The sequence below is a fragment of the Saimiri boliviensis genome, chromosome 18 (assembly GCF_048565385.1).
Source record: "Saimiri boliviensis isolate mSaiBol1 chromosome 18, mSaiBol1.pri, whole genome shotgun sequence".
In the NCBI taxonomy this organism is placed as follows: domain Eukaryota; kingdom Metazoa; phylum Chordata; class Mammalia; order Primates; family Cebidae; genus Saimiri; species Saimiri boliviensis.
In genome coordinates this window covers 27,560,248-27,580,359 of record NC_133466.1, presented here as the reverse complement: position 1 = coordinate 27,580,359, position 20,112 = coordinate 27,560,248, and the positions used below count along the sequence as shown (strand labels likewise).

Below are 20,112 nucleotides of genomic sequence, written 5' to 3'. Positions count from 1 at the left end.
GTGGCTCATGCTTGTAATCCCAGCACTTTGGGAGACTGAGGTGGGCGAACCACCAAGTCAAAAAACGGAGACCATCCTGGCCAACACGGTGAAACCCCGTCTCTACTAAAAATACAAATATTAGCTGGGCATGGTGGCGCACACCTGCAGTCCCCACTACTCGGGAGGCTGATGCAGGAGAATCCCTTGAACTCAGGAGATGGAGGTTGCAGTGAGTGGAGATTGCGCCACTGCACTTCAGCCTGGCGACAGAGCAGGGCTTCATTTCAAAAATAAAGAAAGAAAGAAGAAGAGGAAATTTAAGCCACACTGAGACACCAGGGATATGCATGTACAGTGGAAAGACCATGTGAGGTCACAGCAAGAGGGCAGCCATCTGCAAGACAAAAAGAAGGGTTTCCTAAGAGTGTTAGTCCATTATCACACTGCTATAAAGAAATACCCAAGGCTGGGTAATTTATAAAGGAAAGAGGTCTAATTGATTCACATGGGGAGGTCTCAGGAAACTTATAAACATGGTGGGAGAGGAAGCAGGCATCTTTTTTGCAGGTGGCAGGAGACAGAAGTGTGAAGTGTGAGCACAGGAAAACTCACTTTTAAAACCAACAGTTCTCACGAGACTCACTCATCATCACAAGAACAGTACGGGGAAAATGGTCCCCATAATCCAATCACCTCCCCAGGTTCCTCCCTTGACACATGGGGACTACAGTGCAAGATGCGATTTGGATGCGGTCATAGAGCCAAACCACATCAATAAAAAGCCAAGCCTGCTGACATCTTGACTTGGACTTCCTGCCCCTAGAACTGTGAGAAAATAAATTTTTGCACTTAAGCCACCTAGTTTGTGGTATTTTGTTATGGCAGCTCAAGCAAACTAATTTAGCAGGCAGTCAAGCTCACAGAGGCTGTGACTGCGTTTGGCAGAGGGCGTTAGAAACACACATAAATCCTTGGGGGCATTCAGATATATGTGAGAGAGAGTGCAGCACTAGAAAATCCTGAACTGAACAGGTTAACTGGAGAATGCTAAGAACATTTAGATTACGATTTTGTATGTGGTCACCTGTAAATCTAGTTATTAACAGATAACACATACTGAGCTTTGGAGATTCACTTAACATAGGGGTTAAGAATATGGACCCAGGCGTCTTAGTTTTGAATTCTGGTGCTGTGCATGATTCTGGGTAAGTTACTTAGCCTCTGTCTCTTGGCTTCTTTTACTGTGGAGATAATAGGGCTAACTATATGTGGTTTTCATAAGGGTTACATGAATGAATATGTATAAAGCATTTTAGTGGTTCCAGGAACACAGTGATACACATAAGATTTAGCTATCATCTTACTATTGTCACTATGAACAGACACTGCTCAAAATATTTTATTAAAAGCAATTTTTGCAAAAATTCTTTGGACAACTGAGACATGGTGAAATAAATCAACTTACTCAAGATCAAACCATTAGTAAGCAATGGAACCAGTATTTGATCCATAGGTTATTTATTGTACTCTGTAGAAACAAAGCCATTATGTACAAAAAAAAAAAAAAAGATGCCAAGCAGATGGTTAAATAGGTGTATATGTTTACCAGGTTCACATTAATACAAGTGACTCCTCCAAATGAAAATTACAAATAAAATAATGTATTCATTTCTTTTACTAATGAGATCTGAAAGGTGTAGAATGGTTCTTTTCAAAACAGGGAATTTAAGTATTCACTAAACTTCTCTACTTTTCAAAAGACATTTATTCATTAATAATAAGTAATTTACCTTAATAGGTAAACAGTCAATGATAAGTATTAAGTTGAGGAAGCAGAAAAATTAAACAAAAATGAACAACTTTCATAATATATTAAGAACGTTTAACTATGCATTTTTTATTCTTTATTTTTGACTCACAATTATTTTCAAGAAATAGAAATATCTGAATCTCAAATTGAACAGTGCATTGTAAAAGAAAGACTGATTACATTGTTTCATTTACAAGCCCATTAATTCACAAACAAGTGCATTTGATGGAAGACAGCATTTTATGTTTTCTTTGGTGTACATGTGTTTAGATTAAGAAATACTTCCTCTCTTTCTTTAAGTTCAATATTATATCTGCAAAGTGGTGGTCTGTGAAAGAAAAAAAGGGAGAGAACAATAAAATAACTATTAGTAAAACAACAGTTTATTTCCTTCTTTTGTAAATATTAGAATAGTCTATGCCTGTAACTAACTAGTTCTCTAAATGTAGGGAGTTGGAACAAATCTATAGGATCATTTCCACTCTATCCCATTTTGCCGTGCAGGGATGAAATAGACATAATCCTTATGAGAAAGAAAAAATCTGTGTTACTTCTTTTCTTGCTGCTTTATTGGAACACTTAATTGTATGAGAGATACAGTTATACACTGATATACCTGAAACTTGAACTCAACTCAGTGACCAGGCTATTCCTTCCATCATGATGGCCCCCAGAAGAGAGTCAGGGTGAATCACATAGACAAATTTTGCCAAAACAATTTAGTCAGTCCTCTCATGCCACCTACTAAAATGGAATATTAAAGCCCAAGGTATTCTATATCTTGGACAGATTTTATATTTAATATTTCAAGCTTTCTGAAAAGTCAAGTCACTGAAGCACTGTTCACATATTTATAATAAAACAGTAAGACAAGTGTGTTTTCTACAATCGACTAAAAGCTCACGACCCCATTAGCATAGCATTGAAGTACATTCTGTTTGGTATGTATGTAGTAAATACATGATTTTTTAAAAAATCTATATTTTACAAAGCCTCTACAAGCATTACAAAACAGTTTAGGCAGGTTCACAATGCCTATCAAGGTTAAATTTTACCAAAGCCTTTGAGAAAAATTAATTTGCTCTCCTTTTATGTTGTAAAAGTTTATCTAATATCACTGTCATGAATTTGGAAATCTTTTTTATCTTACATTTAATAGTTCCTTCTCTCCAGGCAATAAAAAATAAAAGCACTATAATTTGGAAGTAATTTTGTGATATATTTGGAATTACAAAGGGAGAAGAATATTATGTATTTAACCTTTTAATTTCAAAAAGCATACTGAATATTGTACTTCTGCTGTGCTTACTACACATTACCAAAATGAACGCATTACATTGGTAAAGTGTAAGATTGATCTAAAATAATAAAAAAGAAATCTAGTGATTAAAAAATCTTTGAAACTCAAATACAATCTAGTTTTGTATTTTAATCCATATGTATTATTATACCAAAGTACAAAAAATATATAAGCTTCTTTGCTTGAAAAATCTCCTTAAGGCTTTTGCTCAACCTATCACCACATCTATCAATTTAATATTCCTTTTCTTTTGCCATTAATATAGAGGCCTCTAAATTTGACTTCATTTTTTTATTTATTTGCTTATTTTAAATTCATAAAATTCTATGCATTCATTATGTACATTATGTTTTGAAGAATAAATACAATGAGGAATGGTTAAATATAGTTAATTAAAATACATATTACCTCACATAGTTATTTTGCAGCAAGAGCATGCAACATCCACTCTTTGCATTTTTCAGGAATATCATATTTTGATATTAATTACCATCACCAGGCTGCACAATAGATCTATTGAACTCATTCCTTCTATCTAACTGTAATTTTCTATCCTTTGACCAACATCTCCTTAACACCTACCCCTCCCTACTGGCCAGCCTTTGGTAACCACAATTCTACTCTCTGCTTCTATGAAATCAACTCTTTTAGATTCCACATATGAGTGAAATCCTACAGTATTTCTCTTTGTGTACTTGGTTTATTACACTTAATATAATGTCCCTTAGGTTCATTCACGTCATTGCCAATGATGAGATTTCCTTCATTATGTCTGAATAGCACGCCAATTTCTATCTCTCGTTCTATCTATATCTATCATTTATTTCTCTTTCTCTCTGTCTCTCTCTCTATATATAACTTATATATATAAATTATATTTATATATAAATTATATTTATATATAATTTATATATAAAAATTATAATTTATATATAGTTATATTTTTATATAATTTATATATAAATTAGATTTATATATATGATTTTTATATATGTTAGATATAAATTATATCAGATGAAAATACACATGTACATATTTGAAAAGCACTAGAAATGGTAATCCAGTGGGTAAATAAATAAGCTTCTACTTAATTATTTATATCTCTTTAATAGGGTAGCACAAAACCTGGCAAGAGAGAAATATAAGTACACTACTGTTCTCATTTTATATGTGAAGTGCTAAAACTTACATGAAGTTAGACTGTGATGATAAAGTAACAGTTATAAACTCTAAATCATTAAAGTAATAAAACAAAGAATAATAATTAGCAAATTGACAAAAGGATAAAATTGAATCATGAAACTACTTGATTCACCCAAAAAGGCAGAGAATGAGAAAAAAAAAACAGAACAAAGGACAGATGGATCAAACAGAAAATGGAAGGGCAAGATGATAGTTGTTTGTTTGTTTGTTTTAAGATGGAGTTTTACTCTGTTGCCAAAGCTGAAGTGCAGTGGTGCAAACTTGGCTCACTGCAACGTCCACCTCCTGGGTTCAAGATATTCTCCTTCCTCAGCCTCCCGAGTAGCTGGGACTACAAGTGCATGGCACCACACCTGGGTAATTTTCTGTATTTTTAGTAGAGAATGGGCTTCACCATATTAGCCAGGATGGTCTCTATCTCCTGACCTCTTGATCTGCCTGCTTTGGCCTCCCAAAGAGCTGGGATATCAGGCATGAGCCACTACACCCAGCCAAGATGATAGTTTTAAACCCAACAATATCAATAATGACATTAAATTAAAAGATGTAAATACCCTCAATTAAATGGCAGGGATCATTATCATTTTTCATTTGAGACATGCAAATTTTAAGAAAAATGAGGTATCTCTACACACCTATTAGAAAAACTAAAATGAAAACCAAACGTTAAGAAAAAAAAAGCTGGTGAAGGTGCAGTTTGAGTTTAGGAGTCCACAGAGTTCTTGTATTTTTCTGGTTTGAATGCAAAATGTGCAATCACTTTAAAAAATAATTTGGCAGTTTCTTATAAAGTTCAACACACACTTACCATATGACCCAGATATCCAAATTCTAAATATCTATCTAAGACAAATGAAAACATATGTTCAAATAAAACCTGTATGCCCAATATTTACAGCAGCTTTATTTATAGACATCAAAAAATGCAAGCAAACCATATGTCTTCTTACTGGTGAATGAGTAAACAAACTGTGGTATATCTATACAATAGAATACTATTCATTAATAACATGCCATTGATGCAAGTAACAATGTAGATAAATTTTATATGTATGTGGTTAAGTGAACGAAACAATATTTAAAAGACCTCATGCCATATACAGTCAACCCTCTGTATCCATGGATTCCACATCCATGGAGTCAATCAATAGCAGATTAAAAATACCTGGAGGAAAAAACAGATGGCTGTACCTGTATTGAATATGTACAGACTTTTTCCCTTGTCATTATCCCCTAAATAATTTGGTATAGCAACTACTTAAATAGCATTTATATTGTATTAGGTATTGTAAATAATCTACAGATAACTTAAATTCATGTGCATAAACTATATGCAAATAGTACATGATTTTATATAAGGACTTGAGGATCTGTGGATTTTTATATGCACATGAACTGTGGATTTTTATACGTTTTCAGGGTTCCTGAAAACAAACCGCCACAGAAACCAAGGAGAAACTGTAATTTCATGGATATGTCTGGAGAAGTCAAAATTGGCCACAGTGGTTGCCAGCAGGTGGACTTGAAACCCAAAAGGCAGCATCAGAAAGTTTTTGTGATTGAAGGAAATGTAAGTTCTGATTGCAGTGGTGATTATATGACTCTCTGTGTCTATGAAAATCCATGGAACTGTACAACGAAAGAGTAAATTTTACTGTTACATAAAATTTTTGAAAGCAGCTTTAGCCCAGCATTTTCTAGCTGTCATCTCAGCTCACCTCTGTCATATTCCTCTCAGCCCTAAGTTCTGAGGTCCTCCACTGGAAGCGCCTAGAAGGAGAGCTCTGCTGTGGTCTCTATCACAGTTTGTTAAGAAGAGATAATTACTTGTTGAGTGCATGCATAGTTTAATATGGACCATAAGGCATCACATTTTTATAACTCACATTCCCAATAATTTGGCAGTACTAATTCTCACTAATTGCACATTATCTGTATGGACAGATCTAAATAGGAAAAGCAAATAGATGGTTTCAGCAATTATCTAAGTAATTAAAGTTAAAGCATACATTCATCCAAGCATCTGTTAACGTCTCCAGCCAGCAGGGAATGTAGCGTTTTGCTCAACACGCCCATGAAATGTATTTTCGTATGTTTTCCCCAGAGTAGAAACAACTGCTCCAGATTTCACAAATTTGATAAATTTCCATAGCTCATCCATGTTTAGACTTTACATAAAAATTAAAATTACATACTTGTTCTTTTTTCTTTTGCTCTGTAGCATAACCCAGTGACTTTACCCTATTTTTTTACTTAACATATGAATAAGTAAAATATAATATTTATCTATGTTAAAATGATTAAGAAGATAGTGAGACAAATAAAATAGTGGACACATCTGTTTGCCTTTTCTCTTTCCTTTCTCTTTATAATAAGTGGCTAAGCAAAAGAAATGTATGCAAAGAACAATGATTGTGTGCTCACCAACATTCTGTACCAAGGTGTAAACATCATAACCCAAGATAGAAGATTTAAAAGTGTTCTTCCTCCTTGATGTGTCTTCTATGCATACATAACAATGAAATTGTCTAAAATGAAGATAGTCACATATGCATAGATATTAACTACGGTAAGACAAACTTTGGGGAAAATGATGGATCTAATAATAAAAGATTAATTAAATTTAATAATCCACAAAAGATAGAATACAACATAGCCATTAAGTCAGAAAAAAAATGCTTACAACCCAGTTCATGATATAACATAGAACCAATACTGTTTTCTATGTGAACAATGAGCCTTGAGGATATTGCAGTGTATGTTGAACAATGGCCTAAAAACAAGCACATTTACCCTACTCTGCCACCACTGGGGTCTGAAGCCTGGTTCAGTTAGCATCCAAGTCCCCATCAAAACTGCCACAACATCAAAGAATAACTGGACCTTAAGTCCCTGAGGAAATCACAGTTAATACTGACTCTGTGCACTGCTGAAGAAGTCATACAGAATTATACTATCACAGGCACCCAAAATCAAAACAAATGTTTCCTACTCAACCAACAATCTACAAATAACTTCAGGAAAAAAATGTGCCCCTATGAAAACAACTTCAAAAAACTGAAACAAGCGCTGGCTATACCAGTTGTGTAAATATCAGTGGAAGGACAAAGGAAAAATGAAAAAGCAGGGAAATATGACACCACCAAGGGACCACAACAGTACTCAAGCAATAGATCCCAAGCAGAAAGAATCCTCAAAATTCCAGATAAATAATTCAAAATATTGATTTTAAAGAAGCTCAATGCGATGCAAAACCTATCTTTGAGTTGTGAGCTTCTTTCTTCTTCTTAATTTTTTATTGAAGCTTATTGAAGCTTGGATTTCCTTCGATGAAATTTTTACTTTTAGAATTTGTGCTTTTGTTTTTCTTTTAAGAAACTTGATAAATTTCTCATTAATATCCTGAAACTGATTTTCTGATACCTTTGTATGAGTCTTCATTTTTCTTTTACATCTCATTGAGCCACCACATCTGGCCATTTAAATACAATTTCTGTTGGATTGCCAAAGTCATTTTTTATAGAATTAGAAAAAAAAAATCTAAAATTTATATGGAATCAAAAGAGAGCCCAAATAACCAAAGCAATCCTAAGCAAAATGAACAACGCTGGAGGCATCACATTACCTGACTTCAAATTGTACTACAAGGCTAGAGTAGCCAAAACAGCATGGTACTGGTATAAAATAGACATGTAGATTATTAGAACAGAATAGAGAACACAGTAACAAAGCGATAATACGCCTACAACCAACTGACCTCCAATAAAGTCAACAAAACTATACACTGATAAAAGGACACCCAATTTAATAAATAGTAGTAGGGAAACTGAGTAGTGATAGGCAGAGTTATGAAACTAGACCCCTGTCTCCCGCTGTATACAAAAGTTAATTCAAGATACATTGAATTAACCTAACATAAGACACCTAAACATAAGACCTGAAACTATAAAAAATTGTAGAAGAAAACCTAGGAAAAAGTCTTTTGGCCATTGGCAAAGAATATCTAGTCAAATCCTCAAAAGCATATGCAACAGAAACAAAAATAGAAAAATGAGAATTAAACTAAAAAGCTTCTACACAGAAAAAGAAACAACCAAGTAAACAGACAGCTTACGAGATGGGAAAAAATTATATGCAAGCTATGCACCTGACAAAGGGCTAATACCCCAAACCTATAAAGAACTCCAACAGCTCAACAAGCAAAATAAGAATAGTAATAATCTAATTAAAAAGTGGGTGAGGACATGAACATATATTTTTGTAAAGAAGACAGACAAGCAACCAAGAAATACATGAAAAAAACACTCGACATCACTAATCATCAGAGAAATGCAAATTAAAAGCACAATGAGATTTTGGGAGGCAGGACAAGATCGTGGAATAGAAAGCTCCACCATTCCCCATTGCAAGGACATCAAGTTAACAGCTATCTACTCAGAAAAAAACACCTTTATAACCAAAAAACTGGGTGAGCACTCATAGTACCTAGCTTTAACTTCATATCACTGAAAGAGGCATTGAGGAGATGGAAAAATCAGTCCTGAGTCACTGACACCACCCTTCCCCCATCCCCGGTGTGGCAGCCTGGTGCAGAGACCCTCTTTGGGTGCTGGGGGAAGGAGGATGCAGCAATTGAGAAGCACTGAATTATGTGCTGTTCTGTTAAAGCAAAAAGGAAAACCAGACCAAACTCAGTTGACAACAGCCTACAGAGGGAGCATTTAAGCCAGGCCTTGCCAGAGGGGAATCAGCAATCCAGTTATCTAAACTTGAGTGCCAGAAAACCTCACCACTGAAGGCCAAAGTACTTTTGGTCTCTGAGTAAACTTGAAAGGCAATCTAGGCCATCAGGACTGCAACTTGCAGGCGAGCCCTAGGGCTGAACTAGGCCCAGAGGCAATATATTGAAGGGCCACGTGACCTACTGAGACATCAACTGGGGCAGCTAAGGAAGTGCTGACATTAGCCCTTCCCTAACCCCAGGCTGCACAACTCATGGCTCCAAAAGGAGACTCTTTCTTTCGGCCTGAGGAGAGGAGAGGTAAGGTGGGGAAGACTTGTCTAGGACAGCAGCCACAACAGAATAGGACAACAGTCAGAGTCCTGAGTTCCCCTTACCCCTGTTCCAGGCCCTAGCTCCAAGACATTTCTAGACACGCCCTGGCCCAGAAGGGAACCCACTGCCTTTGAGGAAAGCACCCAGTCCTGCCAGCACTCATCATCTGCTAACTGAAGAGCCCTTGGGCACTGAATAACCAGCAGCGATACCCAGGTACTACATGGAGAACCTTGGTGAGCCTCAGACATTTGCTGGCTTCAGGAACCAAAACTGCAAAAACTGCCACAGGAGGGTAGAACACCAAGTAGGCTCTTGGGTTTTACAATTCCAGGACTTGACTCTTGAATGGCGTTTCTGGACCTGCCCTGATCCAGAGGGAAGCCCATTGCCCTGAAGGGTGAGTCCCAGGCTAGTTAGCATTCACCAGCAGCTGACTTAAGAGACATTGGGACTTAAGGGAAAATCAGTGGTAGTCTGGCAATACTTCTTCTATCCAAGGATGGTGGTGCCTATGGAGTGAGGCCCCCTTGATGTATTTTGTGTCCTTGATATATGACACAAAATATATCACAGTCTTTTTCACTTGTCATTTATTCCAGCATCATTTTCTTTAATGCTATTCTTATCATCTACAAAATTCGATTTGGGAATTTTCCATTTATTCCATTATATTCTTCAACAAGTATCAAATATCTCTATTGTTGTTTTGGAATCTTAGTTTCATAAAGTTGTAAACATTACATTAATTATTCAGACCTTTTGGCTCATCTTATTGTTTGTAATTCCAAATTGATTAGGAAGAACCAAGCAATATCTACCTTAGATTTTGACTGACTAGTGTTAATCTTATAGGTGCATTTAACAAGAATTGCTAGTGTTACAACATTGAATCTTCCACTCAATGGATAATTTTTTGAATATTTGCAGAATTCTCTTTAGCATCAAAATTTTAAAATAAAATTTATACAAATGAGTCTAAATGTTTTTTCTTTCAGTTCTTTTGGTTCCTGGTTTTCAGTTCATCCTTTCTATTTGAGATCTGTATCTTCTTTTCCTCAGTTGAAGGGGATTTTATTTTATTACATCTACAGTTAGTTCTTCTGTCATGTCTCCTCTTCAGCAACACTAGGTATCCAAATATTGCATTTCAATTATTTTTCCCTAAATAATACCCTATGTTCTCAATTTGTTATATCTCTTTATGCTGTATGTTATTAATAAATGTATTTTTCATATTAATGGTCAAATCTGTTTTTTACTATTTTAATGTTGATACCAAATAACTTTAGGGTTTGTTTGTTTTTTTAACTCAGCCAACTTTCTTTTAACTGCAATTAGTTGTCTCATCATCTCATTCTTCACCTATTCTTCTGTGGATTTCTGCATTTTAAATACCATTGAGAACACTGACCAATGTTTTATGGAACTTTCTTCTATTTCCTGTTAAAAATCTTTTAAAAAGTCAACCTTATTTCTAAACCTTAATTTTATGCCTTTTCTTCTTGCATTGCCATCCTCAATTTGGTTGTGTTTTTTTGTGTTTTTCCTGTCCAATTCTGCTTAAATAATGAAAGGTTATCTGCCCTGGCATTTGCCCATGTACACAGAGGGTGAATCGTCCTTGATTCTTTTTACTGTCCACGTGAATCAAACTAAATTTCTCTTCCTCATCTTGAGCTTATGTGTTGTTTTATATGCAAATATTCTAGCTAAATTGCTAATGTCTGGCCAAGATTTATATTGCGTGCTGCCTCTGGATTGAGGAGGAAATTCTCTTTGTATTAATGATAGGGAGAAAACTTTGCTCCTGGATAATATAAGTTCTTTAAATTTAAATCCCAGGAGCAAAGCATGCACTACAACTTCTAGCCATCTCTGTTTATACTCCAACTTTACATTTAGAAGGTATAAGGTAACTAGGGGACAATAACTCCTGTTACAATGGTGGGATAATACTGGCCCCTTTACAGCCTAGCGTTAGGGGACTACAAATATCATTTCTATTCGTGTGTTTAGTGGAGGCTTTGCATCTTGAAAATAATAGTCGGGAAGTTGGGGGGTGCTAGAGGAGGGATAGCATTAGGAGAAATACCAAATATAGATGACAGATTGATGGGTGCAGCAAACCACCATGACACGTGTGTAGCTATGTAACAAACCTGCACATTCTTCTGTACATGTATCCCAGAACTTAAAGTATAATAAAAAAAGAATAATTTGAAATAACACTGAATAAATGAATACATAAACTTACTTAAAGGAAATAAACAAAAATGTCAGTATATTAGCCCAATAATTATAGATTATAATTATGTATTACATAATTATAGTTATATATTATATATAATAGATTAAATATATTTTTTGGGGGGGATCAGGGTCCTGCTCTGTTGCTCAGGCCGGAGTGCAGTGGCACAATCATGGCTCACTGCAACCTCAACCTCCAGGCTCAAGTCATTTTCCCACCTCACTCCTTAGCAGCCGGGACTACAAGCACATGCCATCATGCCTGGCTAATTTTTAAAATTTTTTTGTAGAAGCGGGATTTCGCCTTGTTGTCCAGACTGGTTTCAAACTCCTGGCTTCATGTGATTCTCCTGACTTGGCCTTCAAAAATGCTGGGATTACAGGCATGAGCCACCACGCTTGGCCAATTTATATATTTATAATTTAGATTTTATATTTATACTGTAATTAGTATATTAACCTACACTTATATTTGACATATATTTTTAATAGCTATCGACTCAATTATTTGCATTATCTGTCCTAGGAAGTAACTTCAAGTTACTTCAAGTTCCCTGAGATGTGAATTTTAATCAGAATGCTACTTGAATTTTAATCAGAATCATAGAGTAAAAATTGCTCTGGGAGAGTGTTTTATAGAAACTCCAGAAAAACACAGTGACATATGCCTACTCCATAACTGCATATGCTGTTCTAATGACCAGATAATGGAATCCCCAAATACAGTAGCCTTTTACCATTAAAAGTACGAGTTGTTTTGGAACAGAGAGAGTAATCAGAAGCAAAAAAAATAAATAATAATAATAATAGATGCAAAGATTCATACCGGATTGAAAATCCTGCAGCTCTAGTCCTTCAAGGCTTTATCCCCTCTCTCACTGTGTACTTTCATAGTGAATGATGTTGCTAATTGTTCCTGCTGAAAATGTTCAGATATTTTGGTGTTTTTGAAAGAATTTCAATCATAGGCAAGGAACAATGAAACTACTCCTAGATTTTTGCCATTATAGTGATATCTGATTTATTGACTTTTCAGTGACTAAATAATATCACACCAAAAGTTACAAAATGACTTCCCAACTCTCTTCTGTTGAAATAGACCTCATCTAAATGTATATTCTTAACATTTCTTATTTTTATTTTTATACTCCACAGGTTCTTGTGTACTATGCTTAACAGTGACAGGAAGATAATTGGGAAATCAATATATATATAAATACAGGAACATAAACAGAAATAAAGAGGAAGCACCACAGTCAACTAAAGAAGAGAGATTTCCAGCAGTGTACGCACCCATTTCTACTACTGGCTGTCAGCTGAGGCTTACTGTTTGGACAACTCACACATGCAAATTGACAGATGACCAACTTATAAAAGAGATTTGTAATGGTTCTTAAGGATTTCACAAGGTATTGTCAATGGAAGTATGGATTCCTTTACAGCAAAAATTTACACTGATATCATGTGAAACAAGGAGAGTGGGAAAACCTCTGTGATTGTGAGGACATAAAACTAAGAAAAGTATATTAAATGGAATAAGAAAAACACTTCTAGAGCATGTCATCTTCAGGAAAATTGTGCCCACGCAGTAAGGATTGTGTTACATTTTAATGGGAATGGAGATATTTGTGATATGCTGACAAATCAAGACAGATGGTTATAACACTGCAAACTAAAGTGTCAGCTTCTCCTCAAGCTGTTGTAGTGCATATCTGAGAGTCTCACTCCTGTCAGTGTATTCTTAGGGTTGAATCTCAACTGATCTATAGGATCTTAGGTACAGCAGATGAAAATGGACTTTTCTGTCTTCCCAATTGAACAGCAGTGAAGTTGAGAAAAAGAAGATAATGCTGGAAGTCATGATAAAGTATATCTTCTGTGATCATGTGTTTCCTTAGAGAGTTTTCATCATTGGACCTCATCTAAAAAATTGCAGAAAAGGACTCTCACCAGTCTGTAAATATGTATGTTTATGGCAGAAATTACTGGTAAACTTCTAAGGCAGACATTGTTACTTTTTTCATCTTTATTGTGTCTTTGAAATGATTGAGTTTTTTTCTTTGATTACAAAATGGGATTACCAAATAAATTTCATTCAAGTAATAAAAAAATAACTTTATACCATTTTGAGATTCTAATATTTGTGTAAAATTTAGACTGAAATACACAACAGATATTTGAACACATGAATTCTTAAAACATTACTTAACAAACTAATATTTTCAAGTTTAAAAGATAACATGTTGAAATCAAAATTTAAATTTCTTACCTTTCTGGATATGTAAGTGATTTTAACATGAGACTCTGGATCTTGTATGTGCATGTGGAACATTGCAGATTTGAGCTCTGGAAATATGTCAAACCAATGCTTGAAATATTTACAAAGTCATTGTAAAATTGAGCGAGAATCTTGACTTCTTGAAGTTTATAAAATGGTTTGTTCTTTCTAGAGAGAAATTTGATATGTTCAGCATATTAATAATTTGAAACATAATTCAATTCTAAAATCAATATAATCCTAATAAGGGAGACCACAGGGAACAATATCATAGGGAAAAGACCAAACCAAATATTATTGGAGTATTTATTAAAATAATTAAAATAGTAATTTATAAGAGAACAAAATAATAATAATAAATGCATTCCATCATATAACTATTTTGAAAATGCTTTTTTAAGGTAAAAAGTGACATGTCTTTCTGAGTAGATATCTAGTTTTTACATCAGCCTGTGTATGTTTTTTAGATTCTTTAATTATCACAGTTCCCTCAATAGACTAGATGTTCAAGGGATAACTTAAAAATATGTTATCAAATATTTTTGACCCAAAGAAATAACTTTCAAAGGCCTGAGATTCAAAACAGAAATATGATGTTTAGTAAGTACAATTTTCCATGCATTTACAATGTAATTAAGCTTTACATACTTAACCTTATTTAACTAGCTGAACAACTCCTTTTATTAGGTACTATGAGTATTACCATTTTACAGATAAGAAAACATCAGAGCGTGTAAGTGTCTTTTCCAAAGTCACACAGCTAATAACACTCCACTGCTCTGATCAATTTCTCACCCCTATGTGCCAGAAATGTGGGTCCCTGGAGAGTCGTTTATGCCAATTAGGGCTTTCTGACCCAAGAGGAACTCTAGCTACTCTGTTGCACTTTTTCTCACTAGATAAAACTGATGGCAAAGAGGAGAAGGAGAAGGAGGAAGAGGTGTAGGAGGAGGAGATAAAAGGAGAGAAAGAGAAGTCAAAGGCGGAGGAGGAGGAGAAAGGGAAGGGACTAAAGAGGACAGAAGTGAAGGGAAGAAAAGTCTTTTTGAAAACTCAGTTTAAAGAACTTTCTCTTTTGAGCCAACAACAACTTAGTTAATCAAAGGTGACAATCACACAGAAAACAGCTGAATAGCAACCAGTGGGGCACCCAGAACTTCCTGCCATCTCACATTTTTTCTGCTCTCTTTTTGATTCCTTGCAACGGTCAGAAACAAAAAAAAAAGGACACGATTATTCACTCAAAGTCCATCTCTGCTACCTCCTCGCAGGGTTACCACCTCCTCTTTCACAGACCATAATGTTATTAGATATATCTCTAATGTCTTTGCATGAACTTATATAAATTTTTCAGAGATGATTCAAACCTCAACATAGCCAGATAGGTATGTGTTATCTTCCCATACAAATTCACAGCCAGGAAAGTGGCTTCAATTACCAACAGTTTGCTCATGACCACAAAATCTCTACCCTCAGCTAAGGCCTATATGCTAAGTTTTAGATACATGTATCCGCTGTCATTCTACATGTCCATTTGGATACCTCAAGGATGCCTGAAACTCACTAGGTCCAAATCTAAACGACTCCTCTTCCCCAACACTCTCACCAACCAAAAAAACACAAACAAACAAACAAACAACAACAACAAAAAAAAAAACAAAAAAAAACACACAAAAAAATACTAAAACTAAAACTTAGATTTTCTGAGTATTAAATGGCACCACCACCTAATACCCAAGTCAAACAAGTAGGATTCATGTTTTATAGCACCCTTCTTTCAACTGCCACATTAAATCTATCAGAAATTTCTGCTGACTTTACCTCTGAAATAGCAAACTGATTTGAATCCCTCATTTTTCTGCCTCAACTATAAATCTTCAAACCCAGGACACCACTGTGTCATGCCACATTCCTGCAACGGCATCTTGCTTTGTTTCTCTCCAATCCACTGCAGTCAAATTGTTTTTCCAAAAGAAAAATCCGATTATGGCCTCAACATGACTGCCACGACTAAAAAATTTCGGTGGTTTTCATGTGCCCAGTTAATAAAATATAAATTCTGGAATGTGGCCTATGAGTTCTAATTTCTACAAAATATCTAAGTGGTCTCTACATTTCCCCTCTTTCTTTTGCTTTCCCAGTCTCTATTCTTAAACATACTAAACTCCCTTCACCTCTTGAAGTGGGCCATGCTTCTCCTTGCTTCAGATACTCTGTATTTATTGGTCCTTCAGCCTGGAATGCAGCAGGGCAGTGACTCCTGTTCGTCATTCAAGACTCAATTAACATAGCATCATGGAGAAGCTTTTAGTCACCCCACTAATTTACATCCCCTATTTTAATTTTCCATATACACTACAGTTTGTGTCAAGACAATTTTTCATGAACAGATTTTACTTACATAGTTTTATAATTCTTTGTCTATCCTTATATGTCTCATTATGCTATAAACTTAATGACGGTAGGACTGTGACTGATTTTCTCATCACAGTATGCCCAGCAGCTAACACAGTGCCTTGCTCAATGTAGGTGCTCATTAAAAGTTGTTTGAATCGAGGAATGATGGCCACCATTGTTTCATTTTTATTATTAATTTAAAATCTATCTGCTGCAGACATCTAATTTATGTAAGAGCAGAACATGTAACCTATCCAGAATTGTATCCACTATTCCTAGCACAGGTCCTGGTCTATAGAAGAACTCAATAATTTTTAATGAATGGACTGAATTGGAATCTCTCCATGTATCTTTTAGCTCAGTGTAGAATGGTATTATACTTTTTAAATAGTCACAAAGCTTGAAACTTGAAGTCACTCTAGATTGGTTTCTTTCCTTAACTTTCACTTACTCAATTAACCATGCAAAGACATAACATACCTATTCTAAAGTCCAAAACCTCTACAATCTCCCTTATCCTGTTTTTTCATTTCCACTGACTTAGACCCAGGCTCACATTATCTTTCACATGAATTATCACAGTAACTACTTCTGTAGCCTCCTGTCTCTGATCTTGTTGCCTCTAATCTCCCCATTACTCATATGTCTAGGCCATCCTTCTATCCTGAATACCCAATACTGGTATTTTCCATTTAACATCCTGTATTAGCATATTAATACACCTGGTCCAAGGAATCTTTAGTGGCATAGAAAAAATAAAATTCAGGACAAAAATCAGGATGCAGAACACATTTCAATCAGATCCTAATTTTGCTAAATAAAAAAATGCCCATCAATGATAGACTGGATAAAGAAAATGTGACACAGATACACCATGGAATACTACGCAGCCATAAAAGAGGATGCATTCATGTCCTTTGCAGGGACATGGATAAAGCTGGAAACCATCATTCTCAGCAAACTGACACAAGAACAGAAAACCAAGCACCACATGTACTCACTCATAAGTGGGTATTGAACAATGAGAACACATGGACACAGGGAGGGGAACATCACACACTGGGACCTGTTAGGGGAGGGATATCAGGGGTTAGGCGATTAGGGAGGGATAACATTAAGAGAAATATCGAATATAGATGATGGGGGGATGGATGCAGCAAACCACCACAGCATGTGTATAACCTATGTAACAATCCTGCATGATCTGCACATGGACCCCAGAACTTAAAGTATAATTTAAAAAAAAGAAAGAAAAAGAATGTGTCTGTACATAAGGGCATGTACAAGAAGAAGGAGGAGGAATAATTATAAACCAAATGCAAAGTGTAGATATTTCTGGATGGCATAATTATAGGTGATCCTTATTTTCTATTATATACTCTTATACATTTTCTACAGTATACAAATATTCCTGTTTCCATTTTGAAAAAGAAAATAAAAGATCATTTAAAATTCTTTGACTCCAGTGGTATCTTTAAGACAATTTAAATCCCAAAACTTAATTAAATGTATACTCATGTGCCACATAATGATGTTTTGGTCAACAAAGGGCTGCATATATGACAATGATCCCATAAGATTATAACACTATATTTTTACTCTACCCTTCTGTATGCTTAGATCTTTTTACATACACAAATATTTATGATTATGTTACAATTGCTTCCGGTATTCAATACTGTAGCATGCTGTACAGGTTTGTAATATATTGCTTCCAGGTTACAAACCTATGTTACACTCCATATAGCGTATGTGTGTAGCAGGCTATACCATCTAGGTTTGTGTAAATACACTGTATAATGTCCAAACGATGACAAAATTACTTAAGCATGCATTTCTCAGAGGATACTCCCATTGTTAAGTGATGCATGACTGTATTAGAATATAATATTAATTAAAAAAACAGTAAAGTTATTATCCAAGATTAGGTGGACAGGTTATAACATATGTGTGAAAAGTTTATCTATTATTACAAGCTATGGCTACTTTTTATATTTCAATATTGTTTCATATTTTACTTAAGAGTTAATAACACCGTAACATTAAACATTTTCACTTCCATTGTTTGTGAATGTGCAAATAAATAACTAGTCAGGGACTTCCTCCTGGCTCACAGAATTTGGATATCTCTATGTACTCAAGTCTAAGGTCCATCACACATTAAATTAGTTGATTAATTAACTTATGTACTGTAACTACCTAAACGGTATAGCAGTAAATGTTGGAAATATCAGCTATGCTTCCTGAAATCCTAATCTGTTCAATAACCAGTCAAAATTGTAGCCAAATTGCTCTGTCTATCCACAACAGAACAAACCTTTATATTTATTTTAATCACTAGATACAGTGCCTGTGAGCCTTTTGAAAATCATTTCATTATTTAATGGCTATTTAGAAGTCTAACACAGCAGGTTGGAAACCACAATGGTATAGTAGTGTGCCCCTTTATATCATTCTTCTAAGAAAAAAAAAATTTCTAGTTTAAGAATTTATTAAATACAGAAATATATATTCAACAAGCTCAAGCCAAGAACATTATTTTATATAATTATACAACCTTAAAAATATGTATACACATGTTCACATACTTATGTACAAAGTTAAATAGAAGATTGAGAAACAAAACCCTCTCCTATTATTTGGGAGCATTGTAGGTGGGAGTCACTCTCTGAAATCCTAAAATTGTGTCACTCTATTTACAGAAGTCACTAAACATTTATTCACGTCACTGTGAATGTGATACTGCCTAAAAACTGGAGAAATTGGAAGGCAAGGTGGTTAGAAGTAAGACTGCAATGAGAGTCAAAAGAAAGAGAAAGAAACAAAACCATCTTTAACTCTTATAACTTTTTTGTGTGTTTATTCTTTGAGACAGAGTCTAATTCTGTCACCCAGGCTGAAGTGCTGTGGCTCCATCTTGGCTCACTGCAACCTCGGCCTCTTGGGTTCAAGGGATTCTCCTGCCTCAGCCTCCCAAGTAGCTGGTACTACAGGCGCCTGCCACCAGGCCTGGCTAATTTTTTGTATTTTTAGTAGAGACGGGGTTTCACCGTGTTAGCCAGGATGGTCTCGATCTCCTGATACAATTATAACTTTTAAAGTCTCTAGTTGCTTAAAGTAAAGAACCTCTTTAAATATGTTACTTTTCTCTGTAAAATAAAGGATTTAGAATATTACACATGAGATCCTTTTAATATTTAACATTTTAAGACTCTCTGGATTAAAAATAAACTATACTATTTAAATTATCTGTTAGATAGGATCCTGAAGAAAGCAAGCATTGAATTTAGGAGAGAAGAAAATACTACATTTTACTTACTCATAAAGCCTTGGCTCTTCAATCATTCCAAGCTGGTTTAATAATTTAAATGAAAAAGAGCCATCCATCATAGTTTTATCCAGAACAATTATACTGAGAACAAAATAATAGGCTATAAAATAAAAATATAGAATGCAACTCACGTTATTTTTTAATTTTTTGGTTTTGGTATATATTCAAATACATATGTATGTATATGTATAGATAGATATGTAATCTAGGCTTTTATTATACATGCAAACAATATTATTGAGAGGACTCATATGGTAAACGGATAATATATGTTACCTTTTGTTTGTCAATTTCTGACTACTCTTAAACATGAGGAATGAAAAAGCCTGCCAGCTAGTAATGGGTATGGTGGAGTGTCAAACAAATAGCTTCTAAATACTAACCAGTCTAAAACCAAAACATTTCAGCAATTAGGCCAAGTAAGCAACTTGTACTTTTCAATAGCATATCTAAGGTAAATATGATAAGATTTCTTAATTATCTGATTAATAGTACCAGCTGTTTG

At 34.9% G+C, this 20,112-nt stretch overlaps 1 protein-coding gene across 1 annotated transcript in view; it reads right to left on the bottom strand.

The window, feature by feature from the left end:
* Positions 1-1,531: 1,531 nt before the first annotated feature.
* Positions 1,532-20,112, bottom strand: part of LIPI (lipase I) — a 52,642-nt gene continuing 34,061 nt past the window's right edge. Inside the window, exons 8-10 of the mRNA XM_074389488.1 lie at positions 19,596-19,707; positions 13,871-14,047; positions 1,532-2,120 (exon numbers count right to left, since the gene is read on the bottom strand). Of these exons, the coding sequence (XP_074245589.1) occupies positions 2,033-2,120; positions 13,871-14,047; positions 19,596-19,707 (377 nt within the window). The 3' untranslated portion in view covers positions 1,532-2,032. The remainder of the gene's footprint in view (positions 2,121-13,870; positions 14,048-19,595; positions 19,708-20,112) is intronic.